The sequence below is a fragment of the Didymella exigua genome, assembly GCF_010094145.1.
Source record: "Didymella exigua CBS 183.55 unplaced genomic scaffold M421scaffold_21, whole genome shotgun sequence".
In the NCBI taxonomy this organism is placed as follows: Eukaryota; Fungi; Ascomycota; class Dothideomycetes; order Pleosporales; family Didymellaceae; genus Didymella; species Didymella exigua.
This window is the reverse complement of record NW_022984795.1, coordinates 362197-383100: the sequence shown is the minus strand read 5'-3', so window position 1 is coordinate 383100 and position 20904 is coordinate 362197. Positions and strand designations below refer to the sequence as shown.

Genomic DNA, 20904 nt, shown 5'->3' with positions numbered 1-20904 from the left:
GACAAAGCCATGCGTGGAGCTGCGGGCGGCAGGCGCCAAGTCGCAAACGGCGCTAAGGGACCCTAGTGCCATACTATCTTACTTCCACTGAGCTGGAGCTCTCCAAGAGCGGCAGAGCGGCCATCTCCCTCTCGACTCGCCTGTTTCACGTCGCTCGAACGGTCAAACCTGAGAAGCGCAAACGGGTCGCAATCGCATTCGGCGGCTCCAGGCGAGTGCGGAACGCTGCAGGAACAACTGTCGACCAAATGTCACGGCTTCAATTAACTTACTACTAGCCAATCAACGTGTCGGCGCTTGAGCAGTTGCGCGAGGTCATGTCCGCACCACATGACCTCGTCGAAGACTACGACATGGATACAGTATCATTGATGTCTGCTGTGGAAGACGAGCAGGAGGGCCTGTACTTCAACGCTGAGTGTATTATTGCTGAGAACCTTGACGACGAAGAAGAGTACCTCGTCAAATGGGAAGACTATCCGTTACACCGGTATGTCGGTCGAAACATTCAGAAGTGTCATACTGATAGGTGACTTAGATGTAAGAAACACTTCGCGTTGCAACTGCTACACGTCATCCTAGAGTGGCAACTCGCTCTTCTAGCGAAACCCAGCACACTGACCAATTGACCACAGGCACCTGGGAGCCGCCAGAGCATTTGGACGGTACCAATCTGCTCTCCGAATGGAAACGGCTCAAGGAAGAGCTCGGTGAAGCTGCCCTCCAACGTGAGAACGAGAGGAACTGCAAGGCCTATGCAGAGGCGATAAAGAGAGTAGAAGCTGTCAAGAAGCGCAAGGATGCAAAGTGCGCGAAGAAGCGCAAGAAGCTGCAACGGCGGGATCGCAGAGTTATTTTTGACGATGACAGCAGCGAAGAAGAGCCTTTGGCTACATCACGGAGAGGTCGCAGCCTGTTTGTGGACGAGGGACAGCCAGTCTCAGGCTCACCGGACAAAAGCCCTACCGACGCACGCCTCTCTCCTGTTCCTCGCAAAGCGCCTTTGCAGCAGTCTTCTTCTCAAGAAGAATCGAGCTCAGAGGTACATGACTCAGGCGACTTTCTAATGGGCGAACTGCAAAGAGAGAATAGAATGACACGCAAAGCGGACCGACGTGCGGCGCGCAGCCCACTGCGCACCTCGTTGTTACATAACAAGAAGGCAGAGTCTACTACTTCGGTAAGAACATCAAAGACAGCAGCGGCAGCTGAGAGAGGTCCGCAGCGACTCAAGGTATCTGCCGTTACCACAAAGTCTGCTTTCCCGACTGTGTCAGAAAAAGACAAAACTGTCGTCACGACCGCAACCATATCAAACCCCACAGAAAGCACAGTCTCCAAAGGGGGTGGGAAAGCTATCCATACAGCCCCATCAAAGCAGACGAATCGAGCGATCAACTTTTCCGATCAGCCAAAAGAGCAACAAAGAACGGGCTGGTTGACTGACAACCATTATAACAAGCTGAAGTATAGAGGCCTTGCAGAAAAGCGATCTCGTACGGAAGGTACACCAGACTTCAATGCACTCACCTTTGTCAACGGCCCGCCACCCACGTTGTCCAAAGCAGCAACAAAATCAGGCGGCGATCCCTATAGTCGTCGCGATATTGCGAATCGTCGTATACAAGAAGAGGAGAATCCCGATGACCGATCCCAACTTGGACAGGACGCGGGGCCTCTTGCCGACTGGGAAAAGGATAAGTTACCGTTGATTTGCAGCGCCTGTAAACTCAGTTCGAATTGTGCATTCGGTGCACAGAAGTGCAGATTCATGCATCGAACTTATGATCCACAAGGTCAACCGTACCAGCTGGGCGACATCAACAATTGGATTCCCCCAAAGTATCGCAAGTCACCAATTACTTGTAAGTTCTGGTGCAATGGAAATAGGTGCAAGAAAACTCCGGAGGAGTGCACATATGCACACGAAGATACAGGCTGGACGGAGATCAACGGCAAGCCAATCGAGAGGGAGCATTTGCCTCCTACTATAGCAGAAGCTACAATTCGGGATGCACCGCCGCACTTCATTCCATTCAAGCTCCGGAATCCACCCATCACATGCAGCTTCTGGCTGCAGGCTCCACAAGGTTGCTCCAAGACTGAAGCCGCTTGCAAGTGCGCTCATTGGAACACGGGCTGGGCGCATCCCGAACACGACATCAAAGCACCTGCCGTTCCAATAGATCCAAATCTACGGCCTCGACGTGTGCCGTCCAAGTATGCCGATCCTCCCGTGACATGTCCATTTTGGCTGAGATCAGAGTCTGGCTGCACAAGAACAGACGAAGAGTGTGAGTACGCTCATTGGAATACCGGCTGGGCTCCATCGGGCTTAGAAAATGGACAGCCGTTGCCCATTGACTCGAGCATGCAGTCACGCAGTCAGTCTTACTTGAGTACTGGACAAGATCAATCCACAGATAGCGGAATGATTCTGCCCAGTTCACAGGGTCAAGCTAACAAAGATCTCACCTGTTCTGCCTGGTTGAGAGAGCTTCAGGGCTGTCCAAAGTCTGAAGACGCATGCGACTATCTCCACAGAAACACGGGACGGGCCATTTCCAAAAACAGACCATTCGATCGTACTATACCACTAGACCCTAATCAGATACCTCGCTTCCAGCGCAACCATAACGGATCAGTTCGCTCAAATGTCTTCGATGTTCCGGCACCAAAAAATGCAGACCCCTCAATAACATGCTTCTTTTGGTTGAACCATCCAGAGGGTTGCAGTTACAGTGCTGCCGACTGCAGCTTCGCACACAGAAATACAGGATGGACGCGGCCCCGGGGGTCGGGACAGAATCCAAAGCCTAAGCAGATCAACCCCAGAGAAATGCCTCGGTTCCGGAAATACGGTGAGTGTTATTTTCTTGGGCGAGACGTCTAGGTGCGTGGCGATGCTATCGTTAGCATAGGCATCGTGATACGCGTATTTGCATTGCTCTTTATTGCATCTCACTGAATCTGCAAGTAGATCCGACCGACGACAGTAGCATGCAAAATGGTCACACCGGGCCATCTTCACGAATAGGGTCGCTCAACTTTGCAAGCGAGCCTGGTTTCGACATCGCTGATCACATGCTTCCCACCTTTTCTCGAGAAGTTGTGCAAAGCCCTGTCGCTATTGATGATTTTTCCAGGAGCCAATTGCCAGCTACCATAACCTCTGTCCAGCTCAATGCAAAGATTGAGCAGCTCTACAATATGAACATTATGGACATGTTCAACTCGGGTGTTCCGGACGATGACACGATGCTCGAGCATCGAGCTATGCTACTGTATCATCCTCAAGAACACACAGAGGATATCGAGCTTGTTACACGATGGCTGTTGATGCACGATGTGCAAGTGTCGAACCTGTGGTATGACGGCGCTTGGACGCAGTTCCATCAGGACATGTCTGAGGGCAAATCTGGCATTATAATCGTACGTTCACTATCGCGACAAAAACACTCAAACTAACTAATTCAGGCGCATCCGGATTTTGAGCGATTCGTGGAGCTTCCCGGCTTTGGTGAGGTCCTCAAGCAGCGGACACGCGTGTGGTCTGTTGGTCTGCAACCACCCGCAGAATATGAGTTTGGCGTTAGTCCGGATCCGCCAGAGCTACAGCATGCTTGCATCGGCATCTTTCCACATGGCGGCTTTGTCTACATCACCGACGATGTTTTCGAGCAGAAGCCGCAGCTCGCGCTGAGTATCGTGAAGCTGTTTTTTGCCAAGATCGAGCAGCTGCGCAGCCTAGGTGGACCTGTCTCGCCGTGGTTGGAGATATCTGACGCATGTCTGCTCTGGCGACTCTGTGTTCGTCCCGAACTGACGGAGGCCCTGTACCGAAAGTGTGAGGATAATTCGGTGAAGCTTGCAGCGCAGAACTCTGATTATATGAGGTACCTTCTCGACAACCCTACAGATGTTTTATTGCTAACGACTCCAACAGCCGTGCCGAACTCTACCAGCTCCTGACATTAACAAATTACATCGAACAAGATCACCCGATCGAACCACGCAGCCTTGTTGAAGACAAGTACCCCATCATTTCCGAGCGCCGTGTCGTCGCTGAGCACCCGCCTCTTGACTACTTCAATCGCCTTGCCAATAGTCAGGAAGACGCCAATACTCACATGATTGGCTACTATGCAGCCATGCAATCAGCTGATATGCGACGCGCGTATCGTTACTTCTACGTTGTACATACAGATTCCGAAGCAGCTTGTGCGAAAGAGTGGAAGGCAAGCATTCACAACATTGCTGAGATTATCACGCCAGAGCAATGCATCGAAGAGCTCAGTAAACCAAGCAAAGAAAGTTTGTTCGACTTCCTCGACTGGGCCATGGGGCCGAAGGAGGGGGAAGCAGAACTCGAGTCTGAGGGAGAAGAAGAACTGAGGGACGCTGCTATGGAGATGTCTTCGCCTCGGGCAAAGATCTCCACCGTCCCTGCGGCATAGTAAGATGTGAACAGGACTCTCGGGGTCTCTCTCAAGCATTTTGTCGAGTTTACCGACAGGAAAAGGAGTAAGGCGCATAAATACCCAATCGTTCTGGCAAAGTCAACGGCGTTGATGTTGCTCAGTGCTCGCTCAGCAATTGCTCAGCACGAAGGAGCAACAGCAGCATAATTGCTACAGTCACAATCGATCAAAGATTTCACCCCATCAACAATGTCCTCTTTATCTATTGAACACTGACCACCCAAAGATAGCAGGAGATACGAAGTCTCCCCTTCCGACTATCGGTCGCACTGCGGGCATTTGCATGCGGCCCCAGATGACGCACTGGCGTGGCTTGACTCGGTGACATCTGCAATTTGACAACAGCGCCGTATCACGCCCAGCGCTCTCCAATCACCTCTCCACTCGTTCTCGCAAGCTTATCTTGGCTCCAGACATCAGAAATATGGCCGAGCTCAGCCCAGATAAGGCGTCGCGCGTTGACCAGGAGGCTCTGCAGACGCAGCATTAAATACACGCTGCAGTCGCGTGACGACCGCACCCGCGCCCTCGGTGACCAATCTTCGACATTGTCAGAATAGCCAGCCCTTCGCCATCTCTAGCTCCCTGCTTCAGCCGCATCCAGAACCCACACGGTAGTGGATTCCCCGCAACTACCTTAGGCCGGCGCATTTCGCGCTCGCTCGCGTTCGTCAAACCTGCCGTCCTAGCCCGTTCTTCTCGCCGCGCCGTACTTAGACCGCTTGTCCCCACGTGCGTTCGCAGCCAACGTCGCACAACTCCCGCGGACCTTGCAGCTTGCGCTCTGACGGTGCCCAACACGCCGCGCCACGAAAAGAGATAGACCGCCAAGTCGTACAGACGCAGTCGACATGGACGTGAGTAAACGGAGCATGAGCATTACCCAGACGGGCGCTGGGCGCAAGGCGTCGGTTGCGAGCAAAGATGCTAGCGCTGATGCGGCGCTCGCGAAGATGGGGTATGCGAGTGAGTTGCCAAGGAATCTAAGTATGTTGAGTGTGCTGGGGCTGTACGTATGCTCTCTTTATCTGGGTGCGATGCTTGGGGGGAGAGGAGCGCAATTGCGTTGGGTATCTCAGCACGTCGGTCATGAAATGAACAAGGGACTCGGTGCTGTTTGTTCGTGGCGGGATTGTATTGCTAACATAACGTAGTTCCTTCGCCATCATGGCCGTTCCCTTCGGTCTGTCGACGACTATGTACATCACCCTGACCGACGGCCAATCCGTAACCATCCTCTGGGGTTGGGTCCTCGTCTCACTCATCAGTCTGGCCATTGCCGCCTCGCTCGCGGAGATCTGCGCCGTCTACCCGACCGCCGGCGGCGTGTACTACTGGAGCGCGATGCTCAGCACGCGCGAGTGGGCGCCCATTACGTCGTGGGTGACTGGCTGGCTGACGCTGGTCGGCAACTGGACCGTCACGCTGAGTATCAATTTCTCGGGCGGCCAGCTGATCCTCAGTGCCATTACCCTGTGGAACGAGGATTTTGTGCCGAATCAGTGGCAGACTGTTCTCGCGTTCTGGGCGGTCATGCTGATTTGTATGGCGGTCAATGTGTTTGGCGCGAGGTATCTGGATCTGATCAACAAGGTCTGCATTTACTGGACGGCGAGCAGTGTGGTTATTATTATGATCACATTGCTGACAATGGCGGATGTCAAGCGCGATGCGGATTTCGTGTTCACGCATTACGATGCGAGTGCGAGTGGCTGGTGAGTAGACCTAAATGATTGTGCTAGAGAATATGGAGCTGATGATCACTAGGCCGAGTGGATGGGCGTTCTTTGTTGGTCTGCTGCAGGGCGCGTACGTGCTCACGGGATACGGAATGGTGGCTGCAATGTGCGAGGAAGTGCAGAACCCTGAGCGCGAGGTCCCCAAGGCTATTGTTCTTTCGGTTGCCGCAGCGGGTGTGACGGGTGTCATCTACCTCATCCCCATCCTCTTCGTCTTGCCGGACGTGCAGCTTCTGCTCCAAGTTGCCAACGGTCAGCCTATCGGTCTCCTGTTTAAGACAGTCACTGGCTCTGCCGCTGGCGGTTTCGGCCTTCTCTTCCTGATCCTAGGTATCCTGTTTTTCGCCGGAATCGGTGCGCTCACCGCTGCCTCTCGATGCACATACGCCTTTGCTCGCGACGACGCCATCCCCGGATCCGGGGTCTGGAAGAAGGTCTCGCAGAAATACGACATCCCGCTCGCAGCTCTGGCTCTGTCGACTGCAGTCGACTGCCTCCTCGGCCTCATCTACTTCGGCTCATCCGCTGCGTTCAATTCATTCACTGGTGTCGCCACGATCTGCCTGTCAGCCAGCTATGGCATGCCGATTCTGGTCTCGATCATCCGCGGTCGTCAGGCTGTGAAGAACTCGTCCTACTCGCTTGGCCGCTTTGGATACGCGATCAATGTCGCCATGGTAGCATGGATCTGTCTGGCTCTTGTGCTATTCTGCATGCCCGTCAGCTTGCCCGTTGAGCCAGCGACGATGAACTACGCTAGTGTGGTGTTTGCTGGGTTTGCGCTGATCAGTCTGATCTGGTACATCATCCATGGAAGGAAGCACTTTACCGGCCCTCCGGTGCCGCAGGACGTTGCGCCTGGTGAGGAGATTGCGGTTGCTGGGCTGGCGGTGACGGATAGTCGACATGAGAGGAATGGGGATGTGGAAGCTAAGGGTGAGAAGCTGTAGATTAGACTCTTTGAGGTTGTTGAATGGAGAAGTGACGATGAACATTTTCGATGCTGCTTTCTCGACTACTAGTGGCCGCTCTTGTTGTGAGATACCGAGGCGTTGCTGGTTCAATAATGGTGGATGCTCCCGACATAATCGCACAATCCGAGAGTTTCGGTCGTCTGGGCATGAGGAAGTTCCGGTCACAAAAGGTTCATGGCTACAGTGAATTCCTCCAGTCTGGTGCTTGACACGCTAGTGACGCCCCACATGGACCTGGTGACGCGAGCCGCTCCAACCACTTACGGTACGCGACGAACACGCCCGTCACTTGAATGGACGCGTCGTTTCCCAAATTCTGCCCTGGATGGCCCCAAGGTAAATTGCGCATGCTCTTTTCAGATGTTCGGTACATGGACAGCAGCAAACAGCTGCTATTCCGCCGTACTGGACCCTCTTGCGCAATTGCGACTGACAATCATAGCAACCAGAGGCAAGTGCCAGCGGTGGTGGACTTGACTCTAGACTCCGACTCTGAGGGCCACGATGGAGCAGAGATACCCTTTCAGACTGCTGCGGTAGTATCGAAAGCACATGCGGCACCTTTATCTGTTCCCGCCTCTCGAACTTCCCGTGTCTCGACCCCTGCGATGGTTCACTCAGTCTCGTTGCCAAGCAGCAAACTCACCATCGATTCTTCATCGCACACAGGCACGAGAACTCCAGGCATGCCAACTGAAGTCAGTATACCTTCGTCGAGCAGGCCAGCGACCGCGACAACGACTACGGGCATAGGGCCACGCGCTTCGGCGTCGATGGGCAACATGCAGGCGCAAACAACGACGACAGCCGCGTGGACTGGAACGACGGATGCAAGGCAGGGTACAAAAAGGAGGAAGATGTCAATGTCGAGCGGGAAGACAACTGCTCAAGGGCGTAGCCATACTCAAAGGACGAACCATGTTGGCGTGAAGCCGTCCAGCAGACACGGCGCCAGTGCTTCTACGCCCGCGCGAGCTTCCTCAACAGTGGTCCCGTCTCTCAGCTTGCGTTCGGGGCTCAACGGTACGAATGGCGCGCCCTCTGTCAGCTTCATGAACTTGGCACTGAAACCCTCTGTCTCATCGATACCAGCCCTCGACAGAATGCCTGTGCAAGCAGCCCGTCCGCTGTTCATCGGTCGCATGCCTCGTGAGAATACCGCAACAGGCCTGCCTATTCCAGGGCTGACAACCCCAGAAAGGGTATCAGCCATAGTAATCGATTCAGATCCGCTCGAGCCTAACGAGGCGGACGTCGTTCAGCCACCGCCTCCTGCTGCGTCCGCGTCGACGAAGCAAGGAGCTACAACGCAGACTGGCTCTGGAGGGGCAGCCGAGCCTGCAGCTACCTTTCTCGACACCGCGCCTTCGATCGCCGTTCGAGCACAATCCAAATCACGCCAACCCTCGCCCCGAGAACCGCCGCCTGGTAGCCACGGTGCCGCACATGAGGATGGAGACATTGCGGTTGAGGACCTACCTCTGAGACAGTCGACACCTCGCCGAACGCAGAAGAGCCACATACCGTCGAAGCCTCATGCCGTTGCATCGTCACCTGCCTCCTCGTCGACCATGCCATCGAAGAATCCCTGTTCTGGGAATGCTGCCGAGAGGGCGGATCACCTGCTCATCTTCTTAAAAGAGGTGAAGAGACTGAAGTGGTCAGAGATCACCAAAGAGTACTTGAAGCATGTCCCGGGTAGCAACTATGGTCGAATCCAGTCGCGCTATTCAACGGTTTTGAACAAGCGGGACCGGACGCAAGATCCTCCAAGATTGAACCTGCCGCCGAAATTCGCCGCAGAAGCTTCAATCGACTGGGCCACCGTGCACTCCAGCACTCGAACGCCTCATGTCGATAAATCACAAGTTATCTCACGAGCTTTGCAGCAGACCAGGGACGATGGCGACTCTTCTTCCAGCGGAGATTGGGAATCTCAGAGACAGAGATCTCGCCGCGCTGCTCCCGTCAACTATAGATGGCCGAAAGGTGGTCTTGAAGAGTCAGCCGACGCGGAAAAGCCGCTTGTTAGCCACTGGACAGCCTTTGGGGTGCATAGTCGCTCAGAGTTACCCCGCGATGAAATGACCGTGACCCCGAGCAGAAGCAGCATGGTCCGCTTAAAACCATTGGACCCGAACTTCAAACAGCAAGACGCCAAGCTGGGCGTGGCGCTGCAGAGAAACTTGCGGAATATCCAGCACGGCCATTTGCCTTACTTGTCCTCGTCACAGCGTCTCGCCATGCGCGAGAGTCCGGAGGATTGGATGTGGGATCAGAGTAGCATTAAAAGCTGGCAGGGTGCCATTCTGCATATAGACTTCAGCCCTGTGGAACTGCTGACGGTGGAGACCGTTGTCGCGATGTTCATACCTTCAGTTCTGCAGACGCGCCACAGCACGTACCGAAGACGTCTACGAGCAATTATGAAAGATATTGCCGAGCCGAAACTTCATAAGCTGGCTCACGAGATTGGTCGCCACCTTCGACCACGGAATACCCGAGGCATCATGTCTTTCCTTGAGGATGCCGCTGCAGGAAAGGTATCGGACGTACCTCATATACAGCGACTAGCATCAACTACGCCGTATCCAAGTTTGCGCAGTGCCCAGAACGTCTCGGTACCGTCCTGCGTCCTTCAACGGGAGCTTGGTCTTCAATCAAGGGGAGGACGACAGACAGCATCAAGGCCACTGACATACCAACTAAGGAACCAGCTTGTAGACACTCTGGGACTCAAGTCTACCTGGACAGGAGCGTCGAGTGATATACACACTGTGGCTTGGACTTCTGACGGACAGTTCTTCGCTGCAGGAGCTGTAGCGGTGACTGATACGGATTCCATGCAGTACAATCGACCAAATGTACTTCTGTACGGTGACACTACCAGCGGTAAAATCCATGAGCTAGGTGAGCATTGCGTCGATCGCCCGAAGGCCGAGGTTGGGGCCAACTCAACGCATGCTATGTTTGTGTCTCAAGACTCAAAGCTATACACGACTGTGACTTCGGTGGCCTTCTCGCCTTCAGGGAGATTCATGTATTCTGCTGGCTACGACCACTGTGTCTGTATCTGGAACGTGTCGGTCGGTTCTGAACAGCCGTATATGATCAGAGAGCTACAACACAAGGCACCGGTGGATGTTCTAGCAGTAAACCCGAAAGTCGATGGAATTATTGCAACTGCCACGAAATGCACGACCGATAGGTCAATCAAGCTCGTCAAGTTCCAAGAAGATGACATAAATGATGAGCCATGGCAGTACACGAAAGCAAATTTCGCCTCTGCTAAAGCCATGAGTCGTCCAGACCTCAAGATGTCAGCCAATGCGCTGAAGTTCGACCCAACTGGACAAGTGCTACTTGCCGGCTTCGGGGCCAATATGCGAGAGGACAGTGGCCTGGACACATCAGGCGATATATGCTTGTGGGATGTAGAGGCGGAGACCGCTCTGCAGGTATATGGTTCTAGTCGCAATGTCTTCGATGTAACATTCAACGCCATACCGAGACATCGAGGCCTTTTCGCAGTAGGATGCGTGGCCAACGGCAAAGTCAACAGAGGCACCCGCTCAGTCGTTCGATTCTACACTCCCAATGAGGACTACAGGTTCGTGTGCCCGCTTGAACTCGAGTGTCAAGCGTTTGATATGAACGACATCGTCTGGTGGTGAGTCTAATGGATTGCTTAATGACATAAACATGCAAGCTGACATACCACAGCCCTTACGATGAGCACCTATTCGCTGCTGGATGTACGGATGGTCGGTCCTACCTTTGGGACCTTCGCCGGGGCGACAGGCCACTCTCCATTCTCAGCCATGGCAGCTCTCTGATGCCCTTGCAAGACGGTATACCTCATGAAAGGACGGATACCGGAGTTCGCTTTCTTTCGTGGGGTCAGAACGCGAGACGACTTTACTCGGGATCATCTGATGGTGTAGTGAAGGTCTGGGACATCATCCAGTCTCCGGAGGACATGTTTGTCAGGAACTTATTTACGGCCAACTCTGGCATCATGGCTGGAGCTTTCACCTCTGATTACACCAAGCTCGTTTTGGGCGAGGTCAACGGCACGGCCAACGTTCTCGAAGTCGGCAGAGATGACATTACTCTGAAGGACGCTGATACGCTCACTTATCATCCTTATGTCGGTGAAGACGACGATGACACAGCGAGCGATATGATCATCGATACGCCTTTTCAAGAGTCGAACGATACTGCAGCTGCGGAAGCACGCAAGTGGCTCAGAACAGGCCAGCTACGACTGGCACCCATGGGAGGTTTTCCCAAGCAGCAAGTCGTCCAGGGCCCCAGCTATGAAGGACCTTTCGATCGAAGCGAAGACGCCTACACCCAGTCTTTGCACAAGGACGCCTTGCAATTCCAGCGGACCATGGCGATACCGAAAGGGCCACAATGCGACCTGCCCGGCTGCGCTGACAATATCAACACAACGACTTACGAAGATATTGGTGACTCAGGTCGGAGTGCTGATCGTATACCTGACGAGCTTCGACGCCAGTGGCTCGACGAATCCCGCCACGTCGTCCCGGGCAAAGCGAAATGCACATACTGCACTCGCCCGGCTATTCCATCTCCCAGCGGAGACGACGCCTTCTGCGAGCGTCATTCGTTCGCCTGCTTCCGTTGCGGCGGCCCCAGCAACATCACAGGCGCTACTTCAACACTTGAATGTAGATCTTGCGGAGGGACTTGGGACGTCGGCGCTTTGGGCTACGAGTGCAGTCAGCAGCCGGAGGCCCGCGGTGGCGGTCTCGATGTGCCTGCTCTCAATCGATTTGGGAAAGAGACAGACTTGGAGATGTTGGAGGATGTGGACACATCATTTGGTGACAAGGTGAATGCTCTGACGGACTTCTACTTTGGGCTGGCTATTGATCGGCCGGAGAGTCCGTCGCTGTAGAGAGTATATTGTAGCGAAGCACGATGGAGGCAGAGGGCTGACGGGTGGACATGCCCAAAGCATTGGAAGTCTGCGTTGGCTGGCACTATGATACCCAAATCCAAGATACGAAAATGCACTCACCCACCGCGCCTCCAGCCGTCTCTGCCATCGTATACTTCCATCCCCGAACATCCCACCTCCTTGTTCTAGCCTCCTCACCGCCCGCTGGCGACTACCTGCCTATGTCTCAGACACTGCATCCGCTCTTGACACCTGCCACCCGCCGAGACAGAGTGACTAGCCGCGCAAAGCGGGGATGTGTGACAGACGCCCTTGCTGCGTGGATGCAGTACGGCACGAGTGACAGCAACAGCCCGTAGATGATAGAATCGCATCGCATCTTACAGACAACTCCCATTCCATTCTACTGTGTCATTGTCGTTGTTGTTGTTATTGTTGTTATTGTTGTTGTTGTTGTTGTTGTTGTTGTCATCATGACAGACCCACCTCCTCAAACGCCGCCCGTCTCAGACGAGCATGTCTCCAATCGCTCTTCGTCTCCGCGCCTGCGGCTCTCTATGCCGGTGGCGGTGAACGATGGGTGAAACGTTGCGATGGCTGCGGGGTGGCTAGTAGCGCATTCCGCGAGTTGGAGCAGAGCGGAGTTGTGCGCAGATGGCATGTGGTGCGGGAGGGAGGGAGGGGCATGTGAGGGTGGTGTGGGATTAGAACAACAGGCCATGACGTTGTGCGTGGAATGTAAATCTCAGGGACGTCGAGAAGTACTTGTGGGTGCATGTTGTTTTGTGCTATCGTGTCCTGTCTCGGGCTGAGGCTGTGTGGCCTTGCTTTGCCTACAATCTACTACCTAGCTGAGAGCTGAAGTCGGGAGTCTTCTGTCTCGTCGAAATACCTAGTCTACAAGAGAGCGGGCAGATCTGTCAAGCTCGTGATCACGGGATACGTCGCCCTGCTCTCCTCCGACAACGGCGCATTCCCAGGCCGATCAACAACGACCACGTAAATACCCGCCGCAGTCGCAGCCGCAGCTTCTACATGTCAGGTCAGCAAGCTTATCTTTGAGTTTGATGGTAGGATGAAGTGCGGGGTCGAGCAATCAAATGTTGATGGTAGACAAGGGCGAGGCTTGGCCGGTGTTTCGGACTAGAATTGTGCTGGGGAAGGGATGCTGGTGGAGATGCGGTGGCTGAGGGACGCGTGGGCTGTAGGGCTTGGCGGATCGACCGGATGGTAGCGGTTTCGGATACATCGGAGTGCTGGGGTTGGACATCCTGGGGTAATGCAACGTACCTTTGGCGTTGTCGGTCAGGAAAGTGACTTTCTTCACGTCCACGCCCATCTCGCGGCAGATCTTCTCGTATGAGACTGCCTCCAGCTTTGGTCCGGCATTCACTGTGTCGTAGTGCGCTGAAAAGAGTGGCTTCACGTCTTTGGTTGTCGCGCCATCCTCTATGTATGTGAAAAACTGGAGCTGAGCCTGAACGCTACCGGAGGAGAAGATCGCAAGCGTACGCCCCGAGGCCTTCCATGATGTGAGCGTGGGGACGACGTCGGTGAAGAGTGGGGTCTTCAGGTCTCCCTCCGTAAACCCGGTCTTCCAAAGGTGTCCTGCACATCGTTAGTTTACTCGGTGGGTTTGCGTGGTTTGCTGAGTCTCATTGTGATCTCATAGCGGAGACTGATCAGGCCATTCAACGCAAGATGTGTCAACATAGACCCAGACGTAGCGATCGCTGCCATACACGGCCAGAGTCTCCTGGCGATACCGCGACAGTGAGCACCGCCAGCCGACGAAGATAGGCGAGCACCCTCATGGGTCGCTGCGACTGCTAAGTTTGTCGCAGCGATGATGTAGTCAGTGCTAATACCGGACCGAATCACCTGTCCTCGATTTGGACCACCACTTTAGGGCAGTGCGATTCTGCGCTGGCTGATTACTGGAGGAATCCAGTCTGTGTATGACAGCGACCAAGACGGACACGCCGAAAGGTTGTACAGGACTCAACGGTGTTCGTCACCCACCTTGAAGCTGCTTCAGGTACACGGCCTTGACATCTCGTCGCGTCAAATCCTCCACATGAGCAAGGAGAGAATCAGCGTCCTGTCTAGTCTCTGCCGGAAACCCCGCAACAAGGTCTTGAAAGTCCGAACCGGACCATGAGTCGCGTGCTAGTCTCCTGAGGCGATCAAGGGCATATGGGTACTGCGGCTAATGTGAGCTACGAGTGGCAGAAAGGGGCGCTCCACCCCAACAACGTGCGTCGCGTGACAAGCGACGGAAACGTTCAAGATCGCTCGGGGTGGCAGGTTCAGGATAGGGAAAGCAGCCAGACCACGCGAAGGGAAATCGAGTGGCTTGGGAAAATGCCGAATGCGACCAATGGAGTGGAAGCGCGGGCCGCTATGATCTCGACTGGTCTTGGTGTTGATGATCTTGACCAAATATCCCAAACGCGGGGTTGGCGCGCCCTCGAGACGACGAAAAAGGGCGTGGAATCTGACAACTGAATAAAGGGAAGCTTACCATGACATCCTTGACAAAGGAAATGCTTGAGATGGTTCCCTCTACGGTGAGAAAATAGTATGATTAGCTTGGTTCTGAGTAATGCAGCGAACTGGACGCAGGCGAGACTCGTGGGTCGTGGATGGCTGGGTGAACCGTGGCGTGAGCAAAGTCCGGGGTAACAGTCAGGCCACAGCAGCGAAACAGCGTGAGCGACAGTTGGGCGCATCCTGGGGTTCTGCAGTGACCCGAGTTCGCTGGCCAGAACGGCGCAGCGAGGCTACGTGCATAGCGGGGGCTGGGAAGGTTGGTTGCAGTGGTTCTCGCCCCGGCATGAAGTACTTGATAGCTGCGATTACTCACCAATGTCAAGCAGCACGACCTTAGACGCCGTCCAGCGTGCAGTATCGAGGGACGCGGCAGGCATATTGTTGGTTGTGTTGTTGAGCGTAGAGCGGTGAAAGGCGGTGAGGTGACAATGCTGTGAGAGGGTGAAGCCTCGCTGGTGTTGTGTGTCTGGCAAGAGCGCTGATAGGGCACTTGCCTGAGACACGATATGTAAACAGAGTGGTGTACGCGACGATATTGGCGGTGTATAGCAATTCAATAGATAGAGGACGAATCAGGTGTAGTTCCCTATACATGTGTTGCTGATGTGTAGGAAAATTTTCACGAACGGGAGTCAGATGCACGCTACAGACGTGACATGAACTGTTGTGAGAACAGGTACCTACCTTGCAAGATCTTCCCGTCCGCTGTCTTCCTTGCTGCGATCACACGGTAATATGAATACGATGATGCCAGGCGCTCACCGACTGTATGATGGCACAATGGTGAGGCTGGCATCATGTGTTGTCACAACAGAGTGATGTGTCTACCGAAATACCCTGTATCCCCAGATGATAATGCCCAGTTTCTGCACATCACGGATGGTAGCCGTAGACACATGGGTGAATATCCACATCCCGTGGGAACAGGGCCCGCTTCGAAACAAATGCACGTATTTCCATAGGTGCAGGAGCTGGAATTAGGAAGATTTTGCTGTGTTGTCTGCGGAGGATGTTGCTGGCGGTCCACACCGCTGCGAGTGACTTCAGGAACAGGTACAGGCAGGTGGGTCACGGCAATTGCTGGGACCATGCAACCTGCAGTAGCGGTGCTGCACGCTATGCAGCACGCCTACGAGGTGGCAAATCGTATGCTCCGGTTGTGGTCTGCTGCAGTCTACTGCAAGCCAGCGAGTAGAGTGCAGCGCAAGCTGACGTCCCGGGGCTGGGCAGACGAAGAGAGCCACGGTACTGGTCAGCAAGTCCGTCCTCGGACATCAAACAGCAGAATGCGGCAGGTGAGGTGTGAATGTATGCGATGTGTTCCGCGAGGCTACGTACACCGACTCTCGTTTCATCTCCGTTGAGGTTCACAGGCGCAGCCACTGTACGGACGACACGATGCTGAGGGCGCGCGCCGGGCGAGGTCCAGTCGAAGCATGAGCTTCCCCAGACTGACGCCCGTAGCCGCTTTACCGCCGACAGGCCACGGCGGAAGTCAAGGAAATAGGTACGCAAGCGTACCGAAGCACCCCCAGAGCGCCAACACTGCAGCAGCAGCTGTGGTTGAAACACTTGTCATGCTCGATCGGGGCGAGGATCTCGAGAAGTCCCCTGAGTCGTGCGTGCATCACATAGAGGGACGGCTGCATGCAGCGCGTCCTGATAGCAATTCTTTAATGAGCAGCCTCGCTTGGGTGGCAAGCATCGTGATAGCGCACTGATAACGGTGTCCAAGGTTGGAGGAGCAGCAGACGCTCGTGGTGGTGTCTCGGGGGCTGATCAGGGCCGATCAAGTCCAATGAAAGGACAGCTGGCATGTCGTGCGAGCAGCGCCTAGGTGAGGCCGTCAGCCGGCGCCTGCGCTCGCAATTCGCCAGCAGGCACCAGGCTGCGCCCGGGATGCAGGCGGCTAGACTCGTCGTGACTGTTGGCACACGCACAACAGCACACAGAGGTGGCCGTGTGAAGCAGGGAGGCTGTTTCAGCAGCAGCGGCGGTCCTCGTCCGGCAGCGTCATAATGCTCGCAGCCTCGTCATGAGGGAGCGGGGCGCGCTCGAAACAAGGGCATGTGGGCAATTGACTGAATGCACGCCAGGTCCGAGGCAGCCGGTGGGCCTTGGAGCTGTCATTGTCCCGTCGACCCAGAGGGTGACGAAAGTCGTCGACGAGCTCGCACGGAATCACATCGAAGGCCCGCGAAGTCACCGTGCAGCCAGTGAGGGCGCGGCCAGCATGCAGCTAGAAAGTTGGCAGTGCCCCAGCCAGCCTGCCCTGGATCCCTGATGGCGAGAGATGGCGAATGGGCCAGTGCCGATCCGGCCTGGCGCCGCTGCTGTGCATCACGCGCGCCATGCCCGTCGCGCCTAGCGGCGAGCTACACCAGGCCTGGCTCGCAGGCCATGCCGTTATGGGTGACACCGCCATCCTGAGTCTGTGGTCAGCCCATATATCGGCAGGTACCCTGCCTCGATCCAGCTCTCCTTTACCCATCACCACCATGTTAATCGTACCTATGCCGTCCTGAGAGACTCCCACACACACCTCTATCGTCGTTGCTCGCACGCTACAGCTCTACCACCTCCTCACCCGCACCTTCCGCCCTCTCCGCTGCTGCCTGTCCGAACGCCGCATTCCACTCTCGTTCCTTCCGCAACTGTTGCTCAGCCGCACGACAACAACACCGAGCACCCTCCCTCCCCTGCGCCAGGCGGACCAGTCCACCACCGCTCCGCTCCACGCCAATCTAGCCGACCATCTACCTGCCGCCGCCGGTCATTGATTTGATGTGATCGAGAGAGCTTCCTGTCTGCGATCTCCCGATACGTACCGGACAGCCTCGCCCTCGACTTCCGTCGTCGCCCTCACATCCTCTCAACGCCGCGCCGCACCCCCTCTCCGTGCAGCAGACGTTTGACACCTGTCAAGACCAAACATCTCGCCCAGGGAAAGCCGCCAGCCCAGCACCTCACACCACGCGATACCGCTGCTGCTAGCTCCCGAGTCCGTGCGCCTGACTCACCACTGCCAATCGCGTCACCAGACGGCTACCTACTGTCTGCCTTCGACCGACTTCCACGTATAACGACTCTCCTCCTCTCCTCATCACGTAGCGACCTCGTCCTCCTTCCGTTCGCGCTCCCGGACTATCCTCGTCCGCCCAGCTCTATTCCGCCCGCCAGCCTGTTGAACCAGGCCATCCATACCGAAAATTAATACCGCCAGATGCGCACCACAATCTCTTAGCACTTTCCTTGCTTGTTACCGTCGAAGGACTCTCTGTGCATACCATCGACACATCGTCTTGTTCTCATTTCCTTTGAGCGAATACTACAGCCTCTACATTACGACATCTCCGGCGGACCCATCCCGCACTGGACCGAGCGAACTGCAACACATCTTATTGCTATCTCTTACGAAGCTTCGCTCACAAAAGTTCGATAGAGCATCGTCTTTGGGTTAACGGTTGTTGATCCGTTGATCCCCCAAAACTTCCTTTATTTGGTTGTTTCATCTGTCCTCGTGGCGGCTTTCACCGTCACCCTCGCCTGCTGCGACTAGCTACGAGTAGACTCTTCCGGGTTTCTCCTGCTTCGCTACCTGTGACTTATCACATCCTTCTCGATGGAGTGCATGCGTGATCAGCTTCAGGCAGGTGTTGTACTCAATGGCCGATACGAAACTGTCTCTGCCCTCAACCATGGCTCCTTCGGCATGGTCTTCCAAGCCAAGGACCTTACCACTGACGAACTCGTTGCCATCAAGGTTGTGACTAAGCCCTCTGCCGCCGTCAACTGCCCGACTGCTTTTGCCGTTGACGAACGCTCCGAGGAACTGGGTGTTCACCTTCGCCTTGGTAACCACCCTAACGTTGTCAACCTCATCCAGTCCTGGGAAACCGACAGCCACATCTACCTCGTGCTGGAGTACTGCTCCAATGGCGACCTTTATGAGGCCATCCGCTTCGACAAAGGCCCCCTGGAAACCGAGCACGTCCGCGACTTCATGATGCAGCTGGTTAATGCCGTTGAGTTCATCCATTCAAAGGGCATTTACCACCGCGACATCAAGCCTGAGAACATCTTCCTCACCCAAGATGGCTCGATGAAGCTTGGCGACTTTGGTCTTGCTACCTCTGACGCCTGGTCCTGGGAGATCGCCGTTGGCAGCGACCGCTACATGGCTCCTGAGCAATACGACCCTACCAACGCCGGCTACTCCACCGCCAAGGCCGACATTTGGGCTATCGGCATTTGCATGCTCAATGTGCTCTTCCAGCGCAACCCCTTCGCCGTCCCAGCGTCTTCGGATCCTCTCTACGCCGACTTCGCTCTCGACCGCCAGAGCCTCTTCGATGTCTTCCCCAACATGTCTCAGGATGCCTTCGAGGTTATCAGGCACTGCTTGGCGGTCGACCCCGAGAAGCGCAGCCTCAGTGCCGTGAAAGACGCCCTCAATCGCGCCATCACCTTCACCACTGACGACGAGGCCCTTGACGAGTTCTGCACTGAGGAGCGCGAGCCCTTTGCTGTTGGCGCCAACCGCGAACCACTTCGCACTCCTTCCATCAGCACTCCTTCTATCGATAAGGGCGGTTCGTTCCCATGGGCCAAGGCACTCGCCATGTCGCCGCCGCAGCAGTTCCGTCAGCTCTCGGTCATTCCAGACACTGAGATCTACTCTGACGACCTGTTCCCGGCTCACGATTACGCTGTGAAGCCCGAGCACGCGTCCGCCGTATCTTTTGTGGACTCTGGTTTGGGCTTATCTTTCCAATCGACTGACGTCAGTGAACGGTCTGAACGCGAGCCAATCAGCTTCGCGCGCTCCAAGCCTATGCCTATCTCTGGCTCCCTTCCAGCCAAGCCTTTCAACAGCATGTCGTCCGTCTTCGGTAAGAAGCGCGATGTCTTCTCCAAGAGCTGGAGTGACTTGTGGGAGGAAGAGGACGACGACGCGCAGTTCATGGCTGAGCTGGAGAACAACTTCCACAGCTTCAAGGCTGAGAAGCCAGCGAAGCAGGTTGTTTCCGAGGCTGGCTCTGGTGTCTCCACTCCCCGCGGCGGCTTGTCGGAGGTGAAGAACCCTGCCACTATTCACAACAGCAGGGGTCGTTCACCGATGAAGCGCCGCGAGGTTGACCACGTCAGCGAGACCACTGGCTTCATATTCGAAGAGCACCAGACACCTGCGCGTCATTCTCCTACCAAGAAGACCTCGGGCATGGACAAGTGGGCTGCTCTTGGTGATCGTCGCCGTGGTCAGCCTTCGCCAACCAAAGAGTCCGCCCCTCCGACTCCCTCCAAACCCATTAAGTCACCCAAGCAAGCTCTGCCTAGCCCGAACTCTGCCCGGAAGCGGAGCCGGACTGGCACTTGGAGACGACCTATCAACTGGGGTCCAAGCCAACACGAGAACATTCCCAAAGTTCCTGTTGTGGACAACAAGTACAAGAGCGTGGAATGGCGCCATTACAACAGTCCACCTCTTATCCTGGACGACGACATTGGCGACCTTGAGTGGGTGTGGTAGGCAATTGCCGCCACTTGTAGTCTTGACACTTCATCATCCCTTTTTCCTTTTTGCTTTAAAATACGTTGGAAAACAAGATTATCATCCTAGGACTTTCAACTCCACCTGAGCCAACAACACATCAACAACAATACCCCGGCCAGTTTGTAACTCTGTAGATACCATTTCCCTCCTCTCCACTCATGTACTCTTCCCTTCGACGCCACTCACCATCCTATCCTCCCGACCCTATCTCGTCGCTTGGTATCTCTCCTTTGTTACTCGGGTGTTTTGTTTGCATTGGCATCAGCAGGTGGATGGCGCAGACTGTACCGAATGGCGATTCGTCAGACTGTATGACACGGAGCGATTAGCATGGCATTGGAAAGGCGTTTTGTTTCTTATCACTTCACTTCTGTAGGGATGATTAGCTAGTCAAGACTCGTATCCGTCGGAGATCGCGCATCCCCCTGGGCATGCAACGATCCGGGATTTACCCACTCAAAACTTATTTCCTGCTTCAATGTGATATTCGCCCCCTACTTGCTGATATGGAAGGAAGGTGCGACCAAGCCTTACGATCGGCGCAAGTCTCACGCTTGCTAGCCGTTTCACTGGTCACAGTAGACTACAGCAGCAAGACGTTATCAGATAGCCGCTGCATGCGACACATTGGGAAGGTGTCGTAGGCCGCCTTAAGATGACGACTTCACAATTG

The 20904-nt window shown here is 55.0% G+C and overlaps 5 protein-coding genes across 5 annotated transcripts; 4 read left to right on the top strand and 1 right to left on the bottom strand.

Moving 5' to 3' along the window:
- The first annotated feature begins 124 nt into the window (after positions 1-124).
- On the top strand, positions 125-4663 carry M421DRAFT_422636 (uncharacterized protein). Its single transcript, XM_033593229.1, has 5 exons — positions 125-492; positions 636-2861; positions 2981-3432; positions 3478-3896; positions 3947-4663. The coding sequence occupies exons 1-5, from the start codon at positions 318-320 to the stop codon at positions 4455-4457; spliced, it is 3783 nt and encodes a 1260-aa protein (XP_033446916.1). The 5' UTR covers positions 125-317; the 3' UTR covers positions 4458-4663.
- Positions 4664-5353: 690 nt separating this feature from the next.
- M421DRAFT_67214 (amino acid transporter) lies at positions 5354-7170 on the top strand (the record flags this gene model as incomplete). The annotated part of the gene is made up of 3 exons (XM_033596380.1): positions 5354-5490; positions 5636-6196; positions 6249-7170. The coding sequence occupies 3 exons, from the start codon at positions 5354-5356 to the stop codon at positions 7168-7170; spliced, it is 1620 nt and encodes a 539-aa protein (XP_033446915.1).
- A 1595-nt stretch (positions 7171-8765) lies between these two features.
- On the top strand, positions 8766-12121 carry M421DRAFT_67275 (WD40 repeat-like protein; the record flags this gene model as incomplete). The annotated part of the gene is made up of 2 exons (XM_033596387.1): positions 8766-10864; positions 10918-12121. The coding sequence occupies 2 exons, from the start codon at positions 8766-8768 to the stop codon at positions 12119-12121; spliced, it is 3303 nt and encodes a 1100-aa protein (XP_033446914.1).
- Positions 12122-13021: 900 nt separating this feature from the next.
- Positions 13022-15054, bottom strand: M421DRAFT_67251 (enolase-phosphatase E1; the record flags this gene model as incomplete). Its single annotated transcript, XM_033596385.1, has 5 exons — positions 13022-13155; positions 13415-13732; positions 14147-14327; positions 14649-14689; positions 14991-15054. The coding sequence occupies 5 exons, from the start codon at positions 15052-15054 to the stop codon at positions 13022-13024; spliced, it is 738 nt and encodes a 245-aa protein (XP_033446913.1).
- A 3245-nt stretch (positions 15055-18299) lies between these two features.
- Positions 18300-20207, top strand: M421DRAFT_67403 (kinase-like protein; the record flags this gene model as incomplete). Its single annotated transcript, XM_033596399.1, has 1 exon — positions 18300-20207. One exon carries the CDS (start codon positions 18300-18302, stop codon positions 20205-20207), a length of 1908 nt encoding a protein of 635 aa, XP_033446912.1.
- Between the last annotated feature and the right edge of the window lie 697 nt (positions 20208-20904).

Coding starts and splice junctions, on each gene's coding strand:
- M421DRAFT_422636 (XM_033593229.1), top strand. CDS start 318: ATGTCCGCACCACATGACCTCGTCGAAGACTACGACATGGATACAGTA. Junction 2,862..2,980: donor GCCTCGGTTCCGGAAATACG/GTGAGTGTTATT, acceptor ATCTGCAAGTAG/ATCCGACCGACGACAGTAGC. Junction 3,433..3,477: donor GCAAATCTGGCATTATAATC/GTACGTTCACTA, acceptor TAACTAATTCAG/GCGCATCCGGATTTTGAGCG.